Source organism: Oncorhynchus kisutch, linkage group LG22, assembly GCF_002021735.2.
Source record: "Oncorhynchus kisutch isolate 150728-3 linkage group LG22, Okis_V2, whole genome shotgun sequence".
NCBI classification, from domain to species: Eukaryota; Metazoa; Chordata; class Actinopteri; order Salmoniformes; family Salmonidae; genus Oncorhynchus; species Oncorhynchus kisutch.
In genome coordinates, this window is record NC_034195.2 from 31,516,743 (window position 1) to 31,538,951 (window position 22,209).

General features: G+C 43.3%; 1 protein-coding gene across 1 annotated transcript in view; it reads right to left on the reverse strand.

Moving 5' to 3' along the window:
• Nucleotides 1–18,684, reverse strand: part of LOC109867391 (zona pellucida sperm-binding protein 4-like) — a 44,135-nt gene extending 25,451 nt beyond the window's left edge. Inside the window, exons 1-4 of the mRNA XM_031802165.1 lie at nt 18,619–18,684; nt 18,134–18,303; nt 16,899–17,221; nt 16,560–16,685 (exon numbers count right to left, since the gene is read on the reverse strand). Of these exons, the coding sequence (XP_031658025.1) occupies nt 16,560–16,685; nt 16,899–17,221; nt 18,134–18,303; nt 18,619–18,684 (685 nt within the window). The remainder of the gene's footprint in view (nt 1–16,559; nt 16,686–16,898; nt 17,222–18,133; nt 18,304–18,618) is intronic.
• Between the last annotated feature and the right edge of the window lie 3,525 nt (nt 18,685–22,209).

Sequence of the window (22,209 nt, forward strand, 5' to 3'; positions counted from 1 at the left end):
CAAAAAAACAGGCCTTATTTTAGGGCATTTTTCATCCTGCCAGCTCCTATTAATTCTATTGAGCTCCGTGGCAACAACTTGCCTTCCGAAAGTTATATTCCCAGCGTATTGTTTTACGTCACAATGCCTGCTTTGCTCACTTTGTTTATAGTTAACATGTAAACAAAATTACTCATGGAACACGTCCCATTGATTCCAATAAGGGAAACATAGGCATGTCTGTCTATTTTGCCTAATATCTCACAATGTGTATATTGATTTTTATTTCATGAGAATCTCCTCTTTCTAATTATGTAAGTCTGGGCAGCGAGCTCGTTGGTCATCGATCACTAGACCAGAAATAGTCGGAAGTTTTCATTTTTCCCAACTTTCTCATTACGCAGACATAAGCACAGTTGACACCATCGAGGTGCGGGTGTTGACTTTCTACACAACTTGTTTTTTTCCAGTTTCGTCCAACGAACCGATTGTAGTGATAAAATAAAAAGGGATCATTTCTTTGTGCAGTTTAGATGAAATTCAATTCTAAGCATCGCTCCAGTCAAAACAGGCTCTGCGAACATCGATTCCATTCATTTACTATGGGCTCGCGCTAGTGTTCCAGCTTAGCCAACGTTCTTTTGCTGTTTTTCAGCCTTGGGTGAATTTTGACTCATTCTATAGTCCAGCCTAACCTGAGAAGGCTCTGCCTCTGACTCCGACTCATTGCTTAATCAGGAGAAAAGGTTAAAAGTTTGTCAGTTGAATGAGCGACACCGGTTGAGCATGCAATAGCATTTCATTTCAGAAGTCTTGAGAAAATTGTCCGGCTGCGGGGACTGTAGGTGGGATTTATACTACTATCTGTACTTACTGGTGGCACAGATGCTGTTTCATCCTTTCCTACGCTTAAATTGCACTTGCCTAATGATTGCATCTGAAGCTGTCCTTGCAACACGGCTACCTCACCATAAGACGATACTGCTCCTGTATATTATGAGTACAGCGACTGCAATTAGATGGCAGTGTTAGCGTTACTACTTAGCTTTTTCGGATGGTGGAGGTCCTGTAGAACCATGTCCATATAACCATGTCCGGGGGTGAAAAGGTTGAATGAAAAATGTTGAGCAGGAAAAAACGAAGGCTTAAAAAACAAAAGTAAAAAACAAAAAGTTTGCCAAATAGCAACAGGCAGCTTGGCGCACGGAGACAAGTCTGATTGTGGGGCTTCACATTGAGGGCAGGGCTTGATGAACTGACTTTTTTGGAAAGGTGGCTTCCTATGACGTTGTCACGTTGAAAGTCACTGAGCTCTTCAGTACAGGCTATTTGAGTTTTGTAACGCTTCTGCTTTGCTGGTTACTGTTTGTAATAATTTGTCAACTAGGCTGTGTTATCAAATAATCGTAAGGTATGCTTTCGCCGTAAAGCATTTTAAAAATCTGACACTGTGGTTGGATTCACAAGACGTTAATCTTTAAACCTATGTAAAATATGTTTTGTTTTCTGAATTTTTAAAATGAGTATTTCTGTATTTGAATTTGGCGCTCTGCAATCTCACTGGATGTTGGCCAGATGGGACGCTAGTGTCCCACATACCCTAGAGAGGTTTTAATGATGGAATCAATTTTTGTTTTATTAATCATATTAAAGTTACACCTGTTTGAAGCTTTGGATTTGTCAATCACATACATTATTTTAGATGTGTGTCCACGTGTAACATAGGGTGATACTAAATGTTATGAGGTTACAGTACACTTCTGAGATCTCCATACAAAATAATCTGACAGTAATATCTAGGATTTCACAGGATCACGGTCAATGTGAAAGTAAATAATTAAATGCTTAGTATATGGTATAACAACAAAAAAACAGTGTCATAAATGTAAGGAAATAAAGGTAATGTTTTGTCACACAATCTTGGCCAAATCTGGGAGGAATCCAAGCATGAGAAAGTGTTTAAAAATACAGTGCCTTTTAAAAGTTTTTATCCCTCTTGGCGTTTTTCCTATTTTGTTGCATTACAACCTGTAATTTAAATGGATTTTTATTTGGATTTCATGTAATGGACATACACAAAATAGTCCAAATTGGTGAAGTGAAAAAAATACGGAAAAGTGGTGCGTGCATAGTGTATATATTCACCCCTTTGCTATGAAGCCCCTAAATAAGATCTGGTGTCGACCAATTACTTTCAGAAGTCACATAATTAGTTAGATTGCACACAGGTGGACTTTATTTAAGTGTCACATGATCTCAGTATATATACACCTATTCTGTAAGAACCCAGAGTCTGGAAATCCACTAAGCAAGGGGCACCACCAAGCAAGCGGCACCACCAAGCAAGCGGCACCACCAAGCAAGCGGCACCATGAAGATCAAGGAGCTCTCCAAACAGGTCAGGGCCGAAGTTGTGAAGAAGTACAGATCCGGGGTGGGTTATAAAAAAAATATAAAAAACCATGGAGCATCAATAAATCCATTATTAAAAAATTGAAAGAATATGGCACCACAACAAACCTGCCAAGAGAGGGCCGCCCACCAAAACTCACAGACCAGGCAAGGAGGGCATTAATCAGAGAGACAACAAAGAGACCAAAGACAACCCTGACGGAGCTGCAAACTCCACAGCGGAGATTGGAGAATCTGTCCATAGGACCAGTAAGCTGTACACTCCACAGAGCTGGGCTTTACGGAAGAGTGGCTAGAAAAAATCCTTTGCTTAAAGAAAAAAGAAGCAAACACGTTGGTTGTTCACCAAAAGGCATGTTGGAAACTCCCCAAACATATGGAAGAAGGTACTCTGGTCAGATTAGACAACAATGTAGCTTTTTGGCCATCAAGGAAAATGCTATGTCTGGCGCAAACCCAACACCTCTCATCAACCATAGAATACCATCCTCACAGTGAAGCGTGGTGGTAGCATCATGCTGTGGGGATGTTTTTCATTGGCAGGGACTGGGAAACTGGTCAGAATTGAAGGAACGATGGACGGCGCTAAATACAGTGAAATTCTTGAGGGGAAACCTGTTTGTCTTCCAGAGATTTGAGACTGGGACAGAGGTTCACCTTCCAGCAGTTATGCACGCTCAAGTTTTCTGTTTTTTTGTCTTATTTCTTGTTTGTTTGGTAAGTTGGTGGTTGAAGATATCCCTCTAGTGGTGTGGGGGCTGTGCTTTGGCAAAGTGGGTGGGGTTATATCCTTCCTGTTTGGCCCTGTCCGGGGGTGTCCTCGGATGGGGCCACAGTGTCTCCTGACCCCTCCTGTCTCAGCCTCCAGTATTTATGCTGCAGTAGTTTATGTGTCGGGGGGCTGGGGTCAGTTTGTTATATCTGGAGTACTTCTCCTGTCCTATTCGGTGTCCTGTGTGAATCTAAGTGTGCGTTCTCTAATTCTCTCCTTCTCTCTTTCTTTCTCTCTCTCGGAGGACCTGAGCCCTAGGACCATGCCCCAGGACTACCTGACATGATGACTCCTTGCTGTCCCCAGTCCACCTGGCCATGCTGCTGTTCCAGTTTCAACTGACCTGAGCCCTAGGACCATGCCCCAGGACTACCTGACATGATGACTCCTTGCTGTCCCCAGTCTACCTGGCCATGCTGCTGCTCCAGTTTCAACTTCCACCTGACTGTGCTGCTGCTCTAGTTTCAACTGTTCTGCCTTATTATTATTCGACCATGCTGGTCATTTATGAACATTGAACATCTTGACCATGTTCTGTTATAATCTCCACCCGGCACAGCCAGAAGAGGACTGGCCACCCCACATAGCCTGGTTCCTCTCTAGGTTTCTTCCTAGGTATTGGCCTTTCTAGGGAGTTTTTCCTAGCCACCGTGCTTCTCCACCTGCATTGCTTGCTGTTTGGGGTTTTAGGCTGGGTTTCTGTACAGCACTTTGAGATATCAGCTGATGTACGAAGGGCTATATAAATAAATTTGATTTGATTTGTTTCACAATAGAAAATGTGGATAAATATTTTAAAAAATACATAAAATATTTTTAAAATAAAAGATTCTCAACATGCTCACAATATGCCATTGGATAAAACAAATAAAGGTTTTGCATGTCAAGACAAATGTTTGGAAAATTATATTTACCATCTGCTATTCTTTCTATTCAGAAATGTTTATTCTATGTTTTGCTATTGGATTTAATGTTAGTTAAAATGACTAAATTCATCATTATGTGATGTATTGGTGACTAAACAAAATGTGCTCATGGTATTTCATGAAAAACTAATTTGCATGGATGACTCGGGTGAAAGATGTGTGAAACCCCAATAAGGTTCTGAATGTAAGATGGGGGGGAGGCGTCGCGCCAAATAGTGTCTCCCCCTACGTCACAATGGGATTAGATTAGTTCTAGCTTCTGTTGCTAGGACTGTTGCTAGAACTTGCAACATTCTGATCAGATTACGTAATGAACCAAAGCGTCCGTTGCTGTGCTGGTTGCTTGGCTCAATTATATCAGGCAGTTCTAGTTCTATTTCACCGCATAAATGCTCGCTAAGTCCGCGCAAAACTATTACTTCAGAATTGTTCGCCAATGACAGTGTTTTTAGAGGACTGAAAATAGTGGAAAGAGAGCACTTTCTCTACCATGTAAACTCAGCAATAAAAAGAAACGTCCTCTCACTGTCAACTGCGTTTATTTTCAGAAAACTTAACGTGTAAATATGTGTATGAATATAACAACTGAGACAAAAACTGAACAAGTTCCACAGACATGTGACTAACAGAAATTGAATAATGTGTCCCTGAACAAAGGGGGGGGGGGGGTCAAAATCAAAAGTAACAGTATGTGGCCACCAGTTGCATTAAGTACTGCAGTGCATCTCCTCCTCATGGACTGGACCAGATGTGCCAGTTCTCACTGTGATATGTTACCCCACTCTTCCACCAAGGAATGTGCAAGTTCCTGGACATTTCTGGGGGGAATGGCCCTAGCCCTCACCCTCCAATCCAACAGGTCCCAGATGTGCTCAATGGGATTGAGATCCCAGACCTTTGCTGGTCATGGCAGAACACTGACATTCCTGTCTTGCAGGAAATCACGCACAGAACCAGCAGTATGGCTGGTGGCATTGTCATGCTGGAGGGTCTTGTCAAGATGCGCCTGCAGGAAGGATACCACATGAGGGAGGAGGATGTCTTCCCTGTAATGAAGAGCGTTGAGATTGCCTGCAATGACAACAAGCTCAGTCCGATGCTGTGACACACCGCCCCAGACCATGACGGACCCTCCACCTCCAAATCGATCCCCCTCCGGAGTACAGGCCTCGGTGTAACGCTCATTCCTTTGACGATAAACGTGAATCTGATCATCACCACTGGTGAGACAAAACCGCTATTCGTCAGTGAAAAGCACTTTTTGCCAGTCCTGTCTGGTCCAGCAACGGTGAGTTTGTGATGTTGTGATGTCTGGTGAGGACCTGCCTTACAACAGGTCTACAAGCCCTCTGTCCAGCCTCTCTCAGCCTATTGCGGACAGTCTGAGCACTGATGGAGGGATTGTGCATTCCTGGTGTAACTTGGCCAGTTGTTGTTGCTATCCTGTACCTATCCTGCAGGTGTGATGTGCCGATGTACTGATCCTGTGCAGATGTTGTTAAACGTGGTCTGCCACTGCGAGGACGATCAGCTGTCTGTCCTGTCTCCCTGTAGCGCTGTCTTAGGCATCTCACAGTACGGACATTGCAATTTATTGCCCCTGGCCACATCTGCAGTCCTCATGCCTCCTTGCAGCATGCCTAAGGCACGTTCACGCAGATGAGCAAGGACCCTGGGCATCTTTCTTTTGGTGTTTTTCAGAGTCAGTAGAAAGGACACTAAAGAAGCTTAAGTGTTCATAATTGTGACCTTAATTACCTACCGTCTCTAAACTGTTAGTGTCTTAACGACCGTTCCACAGGTGCATGTTCATTAAAACTTCTTTGGGATCAGTGTCCCTTCCACAGGACGGTTGAGCTAACATAGGCTAATGCGATTAGCATGAGGTTGAAAGTATCAAGAAAATTTCCCAGGACATAGTCATATCTAATATTGTCAGAAAGCTTAAATTATTTTTAATCTAACGGCACTGTCCAATTTACAGTAGCTATTACAGTGAAAGAATACCATATTGTTTGAGGAGAGTGCACAGTTTTGAACATGAAAAGTTATTCATAAACAAATTAGACACGTGTCTTATTTCTTGGTACAACATTTTGAACAGGAATTCAATGGTTAATTCGATCAGTCTAAAACTTTGAACATACACTGCTGCCATCTAGTGGCCAAAATCTAAATTACAGCTGGGTTGGAATAATACATTATGAACGTTCTCTTGCATTTCAAAATGATGGTCCAAAAAAATACAAAAGAGCGTTTGGTGTTTTCTTTGTATTATCTTTTACCAGATCTGTTGTTATATTCTCCTACATTCCTTTAACATTTCCACAAACTTCAAATTGTTTCCTTTCAAATGGTACCAAGACTATGCATATTCTTGCTTCAGGGCCTGAGTAACAGGCAGTTAGATTTGGGTATGTCATTTTAGGCGAAAATTGAAAAAAAGAGGCGGATCCTTAAGAGGTTTAATTGTTTATGGCTCATTGAACAAGCATGGGAAATCGTTTTTAAACACTTTGAAATTAAGTTCTGTGAAGTTATTTGGAACTTTCTTTTTTTCTTTTTTTGCTGAGTTTATTAGTCTTAATACATATCATTAAATAGGAAAAAAGAACGTATGCTGTTTTTATAGATTGAAGTTGCTAGCTACGGTACTTATACAGTTGAAGTCGGAAATTTACATACACCTTAGCCAAATACATTTAAACTCACTTTTTCACAATTCCTGACATTTAATCCTAGTAAAAACGAGCTGTCTTAGGTCAGTAAATTGGGTGAACTTTGGCCTATTCCTCCTGACAGAACTGGTGTAACCGAGTCAGGTTTGTAGGCCTCCTTGCTCGCACATGCTTTTTCAGTTCTGCCCACAAATGTTCTATAGGATTGAGGTCAGGGCTTTGTGATGGCCACTCCAATACCTTGACTTTGTTGTCCTTAAGCCATTATACCACAACTTTGGAAGTATGCTTGGGGTTATTGTCCATTTGGAAGACCCATTTGCGACCAAGCTTTAACTTCCTAACTGATGTCCTGATGTTGCTTCAATCTATCCACATAATTTTCTCCTCATGATGCCATCTATTTTGTGAAGTGCACCAGTCCCTCCTGCAGCAAAGCACCCCCACAACATGATGCTGCCACCCCAGTGCTTCAAGGTTGGGATGGTGTTATTCGGCTTGCAAGCCTAACCCATTTTCCTCCAAACATAACGATGGTCATTATAGCCAAACAGTTCTATTTTTGTTTCATCATCATTTCTCCAAAAAGTACAATCTTTGTCCCCATCTGCAGTTGCAACCCGTAGTCTGGCTTTTTTGTGGCGGTTTTGGAGCAGTGGCTTCTTCCTTGCCGAGCGGCCTTTCAGGTTATGTCGATATAGGACTCATTTTTACTGTGGATATAGATACTTTTCTACCTGTTTCCTCCAGCATCTTCACAAGGTCCATTGCTGTTGTTCTGGAATTGATTTGCACTTTTCGCACCAAAGTACGTTCATCTCTAGGAGACAGAACGTTTCTCCTTCCTGAGCGGTATGACGGCTGCGTCATACCAGGCTTGTAGAGGTCTACAATAATTTTTCTGAGGTCTTGGCATATTTCTTTTGATTTTCCCATGATGTCAAGCAAAGAGGCACTGAGTTTGAAGGTTGGCCTTAAAATACATCCACAGGTACACCTCAAACTGACTCAAATTATGTCAATTAGCCTATCAGAAGCTTCTAAAGGCATGACATAATTTTCAGGAATTTTCCAAGCTGTTTAAAGTTAGTCAACTCAGTTTTTGTAAACTTCTGACCCACTGGAATTTTGAAACAATGAGTTATAAGTGAAATAATCTGTCGGTAAACAATTGTTGGAAAAATGATTTGTGTCATGCACAAAGTAGATGTCCTAACCGACTTGCAAAAATTATAGTTTGTTAACAAGAAATTTGTGGAGTGGTTGAAAAACGAGTATTAATGACTATATTCTAAGTGTATGTAAACTTCTGACTTCAACTGTACTTCAGCCTGCCTAGTTAGCAAGCCGGACAGTTGTATTTAGGAAGCAAACAAGCTACTGAATAACTGTTATTGCAGCTTTCTGGCTAAAAAATGCCGAAAGAACATTGGCTAAGCAGGAACACTAGTGTGAGCTCATAGCAAATGAATGGAATCGAATGTTTGCAGAGCCTGTTTTGATTGGAGTGACACTTAGAATTCCATTTCTCCTAAATGGCACCAAATGTATGCCCTTTCATTTTACCACTACAATCTGTTTTTAGGACAAAACTGAAAAATAACAACTTGTGTAGAAAGTAAAAATCCGCACCTCGATGGTGCCAAGTTTGCTTATGTCTGCATAATGAGGAAATAGGAAAAAAAATGGCAACTTCTGACTATTTCTGGTCTAGCGATTTATGACAGCAGAGTTCGCTGCCCACCTTTATGTAATTAGAAAGAGGATATTATCCTGATGATGTCCAATGATGTCCAACTTGAAAAAATCTAAATATACACATTGTGAGATATTTGGCGAAATATACCAGTATGTCTCTCCATAGGAAAACAATGGGGGGAGCTCAGCGTTCCATGGGCAAAAAGTATGGCCTGCCCCTCCTCTTGAGTGATCTACTCTCTGCATGCGGTTGATCTGTATCTTCCGCCCGTGGTTTGTCATACTTGTTTCGTTAGCATTACACTACGACTCCGTGTGCATCCATTTGTGTGGTGGTTCTTGCTGCCACAAACTGTAATTTTCCTTACACTTCTTGCCGACTGGCTTTTTCGATGTGTGTGTTGTGAATTGCTTTAACATGCTGTTCTCTGCTAATTACCCTGCAGGTTTTTTTTCATGTTTTTTCCCCTGCAGTGTGTAATAGTATTGTGGTGGGTTTTCCACTACGTTGAGACTAACTTTGTAGTTTCTTTGTAGTTACTCCATCATATGGTGCTGCTTTTACTGCTTGGATATTAAACCGGATCGGTAAGATTGCAGTTGGCGTAAAACAAAAACAAAAAACAAATCAAATCCATTACCTGGTTGCTGTTTTTTTGTCTGCTTGCTTTTCCTACACGGGTCTTCCCTGTTTATTGCAGGGGTACTGGGTAATTTATCCCTCACAGGGTTGCTATTCCTCCAAGCAGGTCACGACATAAGCACTCCCAGGGCGTCGGACCCCTGCTCCGTGGTCTTGTTGTCTTGGCTGAGATTATGGCTTCCCTTTGTGACAGATGTGATGGTGGCATCCCCCTGGGGATCTGCATACCTGGTATATGCACCATCTGGGTTTGAGCCATGCAGAGAGGGCGGTGCTGAATGCCTGTTTTGTGTGGTGTACTCAGAACGCCTGCGCCTGGTGCGATTGGAGGCTTTGTGCGAGTGGGTTGGCCAGGCTGGGGATGAGCTCCCTCCTTCAGGAGTGGTGCGCCAGCGAGCTGTTAGTCCCTCTACTGGGCCCAGTACCCCACACTGGAAGTGTGGCCGGAGCCACCGCAGGCAGAGCCCATCTGCTGCTAGTCCTGGATTGCTGGGGCCACCTTGAACGGAGGGCGCATGCCCTGCATCAGGAGGTTGATAGCTTCGATGGCGACGACAGCTGTTCTCTGTTGGCCAGTGATGGGCTGTTCTTGGGGGATGATCCTGGCACTGTTTACCACCATGAGCGGGGCTGACAGGCCATCAGAAACCGTCAGCGGGGCTTCATTGCCCCAAGCGGCCCGGAGGCTATGAGGAGCCGACTTACTCTGGCTGGGAGACCCTGAGATGGTTCATGCCGCCTCCTCAGGCCCCGGGCCCAAGACCACCGGACCGTCGCCATCCTGCCCCAACAATAATTTCTCTTTTACAACAAGACCCAGATGGCAAATATAGTCTATCTAAAAAACTGGAGGCCCCTTACACTTCAATGTTGTGATGCAAAAATACTAGGGCGATACATTGAAGATAATATACAAACACTACTAGAAATAATAGAACTATCATGAAACATCTATGAAGCCATGCCTGGAATTTATAATGGATTTTGAAAGGCATTTGATAAAGCAAGACTGGACTTTATTTATAAATGCCTGGATTTTTTTCAATTTTGGTGAGTCTCTTGGGTAAAAGTAATGTATAGCAACCCTGGGTGTAAAATAGTAAATCACGTCTTTCTCTGAGTTTTGAATTGTCAAGAGGAGTGAAACAAGGGTGTCCGCTGTCACCATATCTATTCGTTAGGGCCAACGAAATACTTGCTATTTAAATCAGATCCAATAACAACATTAGAGGATTAGAAATCCAAGGCTTAATAACAAAGGTGTCCATGTATGCCGATGACTCAAGTTTTATATTAAGTCCGCAAGCTAGATCCCTGCAATGTCTCATTGTAGATTTAGATAACTTTTCTGTACTCTCTGGACTAAAACCTAATTGTGCACAATATTACGTATTGGATCTTTAAAAAAATACAACTTTTACATTACCCTGCAGTTTCCCTATAAAACAGGCTGATGGTGAAGTAGACATACTCGGTATTCAAATCACAATGAATTTCAATAGAAATCTTGTAAAAATAGACAAGATCCTGCAACCAATGAGAGGTAAATATCTGTCTCTTTATGGAACATTTCCCTGATTTAACTCCTTAGTCATATCTCAGTTTATTCATTAATGGTGCTGCCTACTGCTGTTGATTCATTTTCAAATCATATGAGCAATAAATATTTTGCTTCATCTAGGATGCTAAACCAGACAAAATAAAGCTATATAAGCTATCTATATAATGAATATGAATTGGGTGGGTTGGGATTATTAAATATAGAAGTACTAGACCTCTCTCTAAAAGCTTCACTTATTCAAAATCTTACCTTGAACCCTAAATGGTTCTCAAGTAGATTACTAAGAAAAGCTCATTCATTGTATAAAAATGGCCTTTTTGCCCTTGTGCAGATTGCCATGTCTCATTTTCGATTAATTGAAAATTATACTTTTTTCAAAATATCTCGCTTTTTCAAACAAGCATTGCAGAGCTGGCTACAATTTCATCCCCCTGAAAATATATATATTATTATGGCTGAAATCAAATGTGCTGGTTGATAAAATACCTGTATTTATGGGAAAGATGTTTGAAAAGGGTATTTTGTTCATAAATTATATTGTAAATTGGCATGGTGGAGTTATATCCTTCGTGGAGTTATCAGAATTGTACGGGAAGGTCTGCTCAATCCAAGAGTACAACCAACTGATTACAGCATTACCCCAAAAATGGAGGAGGCAGGTGGCAGCGGGAGGAGGTAGGGAACTGGTCTGTCTGCCCAATATGAAGGATCAAAACTGGTGGAGGAATAAAAAGAGCATAAATAGCAAAGTATACCAGTTTCATTTGAAGACCAGGATGTTGACTACCTTGCCACACAGATTGCAAAATAGTTTAAGAGATTTTTGATTTATGATATTCATGATACATGATACATGAATTCCTGATTCATGATACATTGATTCCATGATACAGGGTGTATGAGTTGATATGTAAAACGACGCAAGATTAAAGACTTTGTGCTTTTCAGCTAAAATGATTATATAGAATGCTTGCCACCAACAAAATGTTGAATATTTGGGGCATAAAATCATCGAAGCTCTGCAAATTTTGTTGTGAGGATACAGAATCAATAGACCATTTATTTTGTTATTGCCCTCTGTTAGCCTGTTTCTGGTCTCAGTTTCAGGAATGGCTGAAAATGCATAGCATTGATCTAAAATTGACCCTGGAAATAGTACTGTTAGGAGATATGGAAAGACCGGGTCAGTCAATTACTAATATATAATACTCTTAGTAAAACTATTCATCTTCAATTCGCTGTCTGTGGATTCTATTCGATTAGATAGATTGTAGTTGTACGTTGAACATCACAGCATAGTTGAAAGATATATGTTGCGTAGAATTCCGAAGAGGGTGGCCAGCAAAGATAGGTGGGAAGGGCTGAGGGTTGGGATGTGGAATTGGTGACAAGAGGGAGTGGAGTTACTGTGCTGGAGATAGAATGACGGTCAAAAATAAAGTAAAAATAAACATAATTAAAAGTATGTTTGAATGACACTGAGGGGCAGTGTTTTAACAGCTAATGCTGGTTTGCCTGAGGCTGATGCCATGCAGGTGTTTGTACACATGCATATACACACACTCAAATACACACATACAGGACACACGCATGTAATAGTGCCAGACATGCACTCAAACATATACAGTTGGCATTGCTGTTATGATTTTAGTTGTCCTTGATTTTTTTCTTGCATTGTTCTTTGTTGTTTCCTTTTGTAATTTTATTTTTCCCTTAAGTTCATTTTCTTGGTTGTTAATTGGGGTGTTCTTGGGGGTGGGGAATGGAATTAATTGTAATTTATTATTTCTTTCTTGGTGTGGGACTATGGGAGGGGTCTCGGATGGCTGAGGGACAGCTATTGGGGAACTGTGGGCGGATCTTGGAGGGTTCAGGTCCCCATTTTTTTTTTGCCTGGTGGGAGATCTGTCTACGTCCCTTGCCAGGGGCATTGACCCAGGATGCTTTGATGTGTCACTCTGAATGGGAGTCTGTTGGATGACTGGTGTGGTGTAGTTGTTGACCGGCTTCACTGCAAGTATATTGTATGTTTTGGATACTCAATCAAATATATATATAGAAATATATATATATATATATATATATAAAATGTTTTGTGATTCTCATTGCTTTTCAAGTCTTGTGCTATCACTCTCTTAGGAACCAGAAGGAGAAAGTTGAAATGGAAGAAGTCAACAGCTCCAGTTATTATCAGTGTTCTATGAAAAATGGAAATACGATTGTGTATGATGTGATTGTAGAACAGAGGCCATAACCCTCTCAGTTTGTAAACCTCACTGTGAATGTTAATTGTTAGATTTTTTTTGTGTCATTGTTTGTACATTTTTAAGTATTTTCCAAGTTTATGCAATGTTGAACAGTATTGTTAGGTTCTTATTTTTCATCGTAAATAACCCACAGACACTAGAGAAGCTTTAACCAAGTTGAATTCTCCTCAAAGGTTCTGTACAACTGTAATCAGACAACCCAACATTTGTCCCATCCAGATATTTATATCCCACTTAAGACACGCCCTCTCTCCAATCCGTACAGTTTATGCCCAACAGGAAGAAGGTAACCAGATACTTCAACATAAACCCTGATTACTCCCTTAAGGGAACCCTTAACTTTCTCCTTTGATTCTATGCTTCTTCTTCTCTATCATATATTTCATTTCTCAATGTTCAAAATGTTGAACCCAACAGTATGATATCAAATGTTCAAAGAGGGACTGATGGGTTCAGATTTCTAAACTTTGAATATTAATCTTTAGTTACGCTAGAGATATGAGGGGTGCCGTAGTCGAGGGTCTACACCAGGAGTTCATGGTTCTGTAGAAGGAAGGGTTATTGTGGGTGCAATTAAGCTTGGAATGTGCTGAGTGCAGGGGAAATGATTGCATGTGGCAGTACTGATAAGGGGAGAGAGCCGTGGATAAGGGGGGTGAGGTCCAGTCACGTTAAGGAACGAGGAACCGTTTATTGCCCATATAATTTAGTTTCCTGCTTAGCAGTAAAGATACAATGTTTAGCGAAAAGGAGACTCCACTCAAAGTGGGGTACATATACCACCACTATTGTGAACAAGTTTTGGTCAATTCAGCTGTTCAATCCTTTGGGAAGAATAAACTCGGTTTAAGCTTTCATAGTATCTGTCGAGTTCTTTCTCTGATAATTAGAACCTAACAGTAGGCACATGATTACTGCAGTAGGATCAGCAGAGGCATTCAGAGCAGTTAGAGAGACAAATTGTTACTTATATTGTTTCTACCAACACCCCTGGTGTAATGTACATTTGCTGAAGCATTATGACAACTCTGCGTCACAATGGTAGTGATTAGCTGAGCTGGGCTTGGGTAATTGGTAAGTCATTGTCTCAACGCAGTCTTATAATGCTGTGACAGGATCCAGGAATCCCAAAAATGTGTGGATCCCATCCATATAAAATGTGTTTTGTTTTCAAAAGGTATCGAAATTGTAAACAAAAGTTACCTCCATTGAGCTGCAATAATCACATAGCCAGTTGTGAAGAGAAAGAATTCTGCTAAAGCGTTCAATGCCACGATTCAGAGGGCACAGGGCCAGATATGATGGGTCTTTTGTTAGTGTCAAGCAGAGAGTCAATCAGCTCTTTAAAATCCAGTTTCAACTGTTCAGAGCTGCCCTTCATAATGTCATTAAAACCACATGGACTATGATAGAATCGATTTCCATGTCCTGGCCTAGTACATTCGGGAGCAGCTTAGTAATGTCATTTACGCTCGCTCCTGGATAGGACATTGTTTTTGCATCAGAAACGGTCACAATTATTATCATGGAGCTGCCCAAAATCACGGCTGGCGAGAAGAACGTGGAAATCCACCCACCCCCACGCTTCACAGGATTCAGGCCTTCGACAGATGGAAAAGCCCTGCTCGATCCAACTTTGAAAACGTAGTAGTAGGCACTGCGGCCGCAGACACATGCACCCCCAGCGATGAAGGTGCAGGAAGATCAGGCTCCAGGACGGCGAAAGTATTCATTTGTATCCCCTCCAGGCCTCTAGTTGGGAGTGTTGACGGCTTTGCGGGGAGGTCGCTGTCTTCGGCTTCCACTGCTCGTAACATGCGACCATCATTGACTGCCTTTTTCCTCATGCTGTGCTCCTTCGACTACGCTATCAGATGGGAGAGCTCTGGGCAACACCGGCCATTCGGATAATGACAAACTACAAAGTGGAGATACATCCAACAAGCGTCCAGTCACCGGTGTCGAAAATGTAAACATTCCTTTCTGCGTTTTCCCCAGTTTCTTACGTAGGCTGGCGACCTGCATGATCAAGGAAGCCATCTCAAGCCAAGCCTATAATCATTGGCAATTGCATTGGGACTCCAAGTTATCCGGTTTGTCCCGAAACAAAGCATAATAGATACAGCGCTGGAACCGTTAATTTATTTCTCCAGACAAAGAGGGCTCCATTGCGTTCGTTAGCTTGATGGCTAGCAGCTTAGCGTCAAGCAGGCTTCAACCTTTCTGTTAAGCGCGATTCCGGGACAAGAAATAGCGATCCTAGCTGTTAAAGCTAACCGAGTTGAGGAATCCACGCAAAAACAAGTTCTGTATTCGTATATAATGAATAGCGGTTCATTTAATACAAAATTACAAACCGAGTGTTTTCCAGTTAAACCTGATCCATCAAATGGTGAGAGAGGGAGAGAAAGGTGGGAAGTGGAAGACAGAGAGATGGAGAGAGAAACACAGCAGTGCAAATATACTTAGACTTGAGTATTTCAATAACTCTTCTCTTCCAACTTGTTAGACTACCTACGGGGGAAGGATATCCAGCTACACAGGAGGGTGTTTTTTACCAAGTAGAAGAAGGAGGCCGTGCTGACCAAGATGCATGCTGGCCATTTTGGAGTGAAGCGCATGAATGTCAAAATCAACTTACGCTTATTTCTGCCTCATGCACAAATTCATGTTGTTACTCCTATGAACAGAGAAACTGAAATAGTCTGTCGATACGCTTTCCTACTTATTCATTACTGCTGCTGTGCTAGTTGTAGCACTGAGTGGAAATAGGAAGAACATGCCTTTTAAGGCTTATTAAAATGTGCTGACAGTGCTGAGTAAGAACTTAAACATTAACTCATAAAAACAGTAGCTCTGCCTGGTTGAACTCATAACAATTGCATCACGGCCTGGTATGAAAACTCTCTGCATCATCTGACCGTAGGGCGCGACAGAGGGTTGTGTGTATGGTCCAGTACATCAATGGGGCCAAACTTCCTGCCATCCAGGACCTATATACTAGGCGGTGTCAGAGGAAGGCCCCAGAAATGGTCAAATAATCCAGTCACCCAAGTCATAGACTGTTCTCTCTGCTACTGCACGGCAAGCGGTACCGAAGTCTAGGACCAAAAGACTCCTTAAGAGATCTACCGGCAAGCCATAAGACTGCTGAACAATTATCAAATGGCCACAAGGCTTTATCGTTGGGGTTTTTACAGAAATGTTTGCCGATCGTCAGGTAAGGCCTTGTAGATCGACTGGTTGGTGACCACTGCTCTAGAAAGTTGAGTGAAGTTCAATCTCGTACTTCTCTCAGTGGGCGCTCAGCTTAGAGTTTACATTAGTGGCAACTAACATATTAGCCAAAATCGATGTATTATCTTTTTGGGAATACGTCACAACGTGTTCTAAACTGCTCTGGTGACAAACACACTTTTAGCCTGGTCTCCATTCATCCACATGGCTGCTGGCTGCTCTTTGATACCAGTATAGCCCAACCGGCTAGCAGATGGCGTTATTATTCCTTTTACATCATTTGTCATCTGCATCCAAATGGAATGTGCCCAGCTGGCTATAAACTTTGAAATCACACTGTTACAACATAGAGTTCTAGATTAAAATGAGCATGGTCCAACACCTACCTGCTTTCCCATAGAAGCACATACGCCCATCGAAACAGCAGTTTATGGCCTCACATTTGGCACCAGTGATGTCAGGAAGTCCACATTGCACCTTGTCATTGCCCTCAACATCACAGGTCTGCTTTGGGCCTTGGTGTATTGGGCCAGTGGGTAACTTAGGCGCCTGAGGTGGTTGTGCAGGCTTCTGAGGAAGGAGTTGGGTAGGCGTCTGAGGACGGGGTTGGGCGGGCCACTGAGGAAAGGGTTGGGTGGGCCTCTGAGGAAAGGGCTGGGCAGGCCACTGAGGAAAGGTTTGGGTGGGCCTCTGAGGAAGGGGCTGGGCGGGCCACTGAGGAAGAGTTTGAGTGGGCCACTGAGGAAGGGGTTGGGTTGACCAGTGAGGAAGGGGTTGGGCGGGCCTTTGAGGAAGGGGATGGTCTGGCCTCTGAGGAAGGGTTTGGGTGGGCCTCTGAGGAAGGGGTTGGGCTGGCCACTGAGGAGAGGGTTGGGCAGGCCTCTGAGGAAGGGGTTGGGCAGGCCTCTGAGTAAGGGGTTGTGCTGGCCTCTCGGGGAGTGGTTGGGCAGGCCTCTGGGGAAGGGTTTGGGCAGGCCTCTGAGGAAGAGGTTGGGTAGGCCACTGAGGGAGGGGTTGGGCAGGCCACTGAGGAAGGGGTTGGGTAGGCCTCTGAGGAAGGGGTTGGGCAGGCATCTGAGTAAGGGGTTGGGCAGGCCATGGAGGAAGGGGTTGGGTAGGCCTCTGAGGAAGGGGTTGGGCAGGCCACTGAAGAAGGGGTTGGGTAGGCCGCTGAGGAAGGGGTTGGGTAGGCCGCTGAGGAAGGGGTTGGGAAGGCCACTGAGGGAGGGGTTGGGTAGGCCGCTGAGGAAGGGGTTGGGTAGTCCGCTGAGGAAGGGGATGGGCAGGCCATGGAGGAAGGGGTTGGGTAGTTCGCTGAGGAAGGGGTTGGGCAGGCCACTGAGGAAGGGGTTGGGTAGGCCACTGAGGAAGGTGTTGGGTAGGCCGCTGAGGAAGGGGTTGGGTAGGTCGCTGAGGAAGGGGTTGGGTAGTTCGCTGAGGAAGGGGTTGGGCAGGCCATGGAGGAAGGGGTTGGGTAGGCCGCTGAGGAAGGGGTTGGGCATGCCACAGAGGAATGGGTTGGGTAGGCCTCTGAGGAATGGGTTGGGTAGGCCTCTGAGGAAGGGGTTGGGAAGGCCACTGAGGAAGGGGTTGGGTAGTCCGCTGATGAAGGGGTTGGGTAGTCCACTGAGGAAGAGGTTGGGCAGGCCACGGAGGAAGGGGTTGGGCAGGCCACTGAGGAAGGGGTTGGGTAGGCCACGGAGGAATGGGTTGGGCAGGCCACAGAGGAAGGGGTTGGGTAGGCCTCTGAGGAAGGGGTTGGGTAGGCCTTTGAGGAAGGGGTTGGGTAGGCCTCTGAGGAAGGGGTTGGGAAGGCCACTGAGGAAGGGGTTGGGTAGTCCGCTGATGAAGGGGTTGGGTAGTCCACTGAGGAAGAGGTTGGGCAGGCCACGGAGGAAGGGGTTGGGCAGGCCACTGAGGAAGGGGTTGGGTAGGCCACGGAGGAATGGGTTGGGCAGGCCACAGAGGAAGGGGTTGGGTAGGCCTCTGAGGAAGGGGTTGGGTAGGCCTCTGAGGAAGGGGTTGGGTAGGCCTCTGAGGAAGGGGTTGGGTAGGCCTCTGAGGAAGGGGTTGGGTAGGCCTCTGAGGAAGGGGATGGGCAGGCCACTGAGGAAGGGGTTGGGTAGTCTGCTGAGGAAGGGGTTGGGTAGGCCACAGAGGAAGGGGTTGGGTAGTCCGCTGAGGAAGGGGTTGGATAGGCCACAGAGGAAGGGGTTGGGTAGGCCCCTGAGGAGGGTGTTGGGTAGGCCTCTGAGGAAGGGGTTGGGTAGGCCTCTGAGGAAGGGGTTGGGCAGGCCACTGAGGAAGGGGTTGGGTAGTCCGCTGAGGAAGGGGTTGGGTAGGCTTCTGAAGAAGGGGTTGGACAGGCGTCTGAGGAAGGAGTTGAGCAGGCTCCTGAGGAAGCAGTTGGGAAGGCCACGTCGGTAGAGAATTCTGTCCTCTCACGTATTGAGCGTCACCTAGACCGATAAGCATGGCCACTGCCATGAGGCAAACTGGACTCCACTTCATCGCGATGGCTTCACGACAAGAAGTGATCCTCAATATTCACTGGATGCTCTGAGGAGGATGAAGGAGTTGTGGCTGCTTTTATAATGGATGGAGAGTTATTTACTTATTGGAAACCTGCCCCCTCCTTATTTGACTGTTCCTTTTATGAGGAGTCAAGGTTTTAGCCAATCGAATTCCCTGGCTAATGGTCCTATAGTAGCACAGTATTCAAAACAGTTGTGTAACATTTGCTAACATCCAACATTTTGGTCATGGCCTTGAGAAAGGTCTTCGTGACCGACACATATCATGTCATTGGAGGTTTTGCCGTTCTGTCAGTATCTTAGTGTGTGGTAGTTCATCCAACAACAAAATTAATGGTCAGATACAATTCAAAAGTGTAAGGTGCAAGGATAGAATCCTGCATGTCCCCTTTTTTACTCTAGAACTGTGGCTAATGGCCCTTCAGTAGCAACTTATTCAAAATAGTTGTGTAACTGCTTTATGTTTTGGTAATGACCATTTCATGTAATCCAAAAAGTGATGGTTCCCGTTTAAATGCAGTACCTTCAGAAAGTATTCATACCCCTATATATATGTTTTTCTCACTCCTCTACAGATACTACCCCATAATGACAGTGAAAACATGTTTTTAGAAATGTTTGCAAATTTATTGAAAATGAAATACAGACATATTACATTTACGTAAGTATTCACAGCCCTGCGTCAATACATGCTAGAATAACCTTTGGCAGCGACTACAGATGTAAGTCTTTCTAGTGAAGTCTCTATGAGCTTTGCATACATGGATTATTTTCCCATTATAATTTTCAACATTTTTCAAGCTCTGTATTTGATCATTGTTAGACAACCATTTTCAGGTCTTGCCAGAGATTTTCAAGCACATTTACTGTAAGTCAAAACTGTAACTCGGCCACTCAGGAACATTCACTGTCTTCTTCGTAAACAAGGCCAGTGTAGATTTGGTCTTTTGTTTTATGGTACTTGTCTTGCTGAAAGGTGAATTTATTTCCCAGTGTCTGGTGGAAAGTAGTCTGTACCAGGTTTTCTTCTAGGATTTTGGCTGTGCTTAGCTCCATTCTGTTTCTTTTTTATCCTGAAAACCTCAGCTGTTCTTCACGATTACAAGCATACCCATAATATGATGCGGCCACCACCATGCTTGAAAATATGGAGAGTGCTACTCAGTAATGTGTTATATTGGATTTTCCCCAAACATGACACTTTCTATTCAGGACAAAAAGTGAAATGCTTTGCCAAATGTTTTGCAGTGTTACACTGAACAAAAATATGAATGCAACATGGAAAGTGTTGGACCCATGTTTCATGAGCTGAAATAAACAATCTCAGAAATGTTCCATACACACAAAAAGTAATATTTCTGTTAGTGAGTATTTCTCCTTTGCCAAGCTAATCCATCCCCCTGAGAGGTGTGGCATATCTAGAAGCTGATTAAACAGCATGATCATTACACAGGTACATCAGCGTGCTTGTCGTCCACACCAGGGTCTTTTCATGACTGCAGTTGGCAAATGCTCACCTTAAATGGCCACTGGCACGCTTGAGAAGTGTTCTCTTTACAGATAAATCCCAGTTTCAACTGTACCGGGCAGGTATTGTGTACCGGGTATGGCATTGTGTGGGTTTGCTGGGTTATGGTATGGGCAGGCAAGATTTTAGATTCTTCAAAGTAGACACCCTTTGCCTTGATGCTACAGACAACGAACACAATTGCATTTTATTGATGGCAATTTGAATGCACAGAGATACTGTGACAACACCCAGAGGCTCATTGTCGTGCCGTTCCTCCTCCGCCATCAACTCATATTTCAGCATGATAATTCCCAGCCCCATGTCGCAAGGAACTGTACACAATTCCTGGAATCTGAAAATGAAAACATCTTCCATGGTCTGCATACTCACTAGACTTGTCACCCTTTGAGCATGTTAGTAATGTTCTGGATCAAGGTGTACGACAGCATGTTCCAGTTCCCGCCAATATCCAGCAACTTTGCACAGCCATTAAAGAGGAGTGGGAAAACATTCCACAGGGAAAAAATCAACAGCCTGATCAATTCTATGCAAAGGAGGTGTGGTCGTGCTGCATGATGTAAGTGGTGGTCATACCAGATACCGACTAGTTTTCTGATCCACACCCCTAACTTTTTTTAAGGTATCTGTGACTAACAGATGCATATCTGTAACTGTAACTCAGTAAAATCTTTGAAATTGATGCATGTAATGTTTTATATTTTTAGTTCCATGTACTTTAGTGCCTTGTTGCAAACAGGATGCATGTTTTGGAATATTTGTATTCTTTACAGGCTTCCTTCTTTTCAATCTCTCAATTGGGTTAGCATTTTGATGTAACTACAATGTTGTTGATTCATCCTCAGTTTTTTCCTATCACAGCTATTAAAGTCTTTAACTGTTTTAACGTCACCATTGGCCTCATGGTTAAATCCCTGGGAGGTTTCCTTCTTCTCTGGCAACTGAGTTAGGAAGGATGCCTGTATCTTTGTAGTGAGTGGGTGTGTTGATACACCATCCAAAGTGTAATTAATAACTTCACCATGCTCAAAGGGATATCCAATGTCTGCTTAAAAATATATATACAATATACTAATAGGTGCCCCTCTGAGTCATTGGTTTATATGGTTGAATCTGTGTTTGATATTCAATGCTCGAGTGAGGGACCTTACAGATACAGTGCCTTCAGAAAGTATTCAGAGTTCTTGACTTTTTCCACATTTTGATGTGACAGCTTTATTCTAAAATAGATTATATATATATTTTTTTAATCATCAGCAATCTACACGCAATACCCCATAATGACCAAGCAAAAACAGGATTTTAGAAACGTTCGCAAATAATTTAAAAAACAAAAAACAAACATTACTAACAGAAATACCTACATACAGTACCAGTCAAAAGTTTGGACACACCTACTCATTCAAGGGTTTTTCTTTATTTGTACTATTTTCTACACTGTAGAATAATAGTGAAGACATCAAAACTATGAAATAACACATATGGAATCATGTAGTAGCCAATAAATTGTCAAACAAATCTAAATATATGTTCAAAGTAGACACCCTTTGCCTTGATGACAGCTTTGCACACTCTTTGCATTCTCTCAACCAGCTGATTGAATCGAGAATAGAAGTAATTTAGCTTGTCTGGTAGGCTCGTGTCACTGGGCAGCTCGCGGCTGTGCTTCCCTTGTAGTCTGTAATAGTTTGCAATCCCTGCCACAACCGACAAGCATCGGAGCCAGTGTAGTACCATTCAATCTTAGTCCTGTATTGACGCTTTGCCTGTTTGATGGTTTGTCTGTGGGCATAGTGGGATGTCTTATGAGCTCCCGGGTTAGAGTCCTGCTCCTTGAAAGTAGCAGCTCTACCCTTTAGCTCTTTGCAGATGTTGCCTGTAATCCATGGTTTCTGGTTGGGGTATGTACGTACAGTCACTGTGGGGACGACGTCATCGATGCACATATTGATCAATCAATCAATCAATCAAATG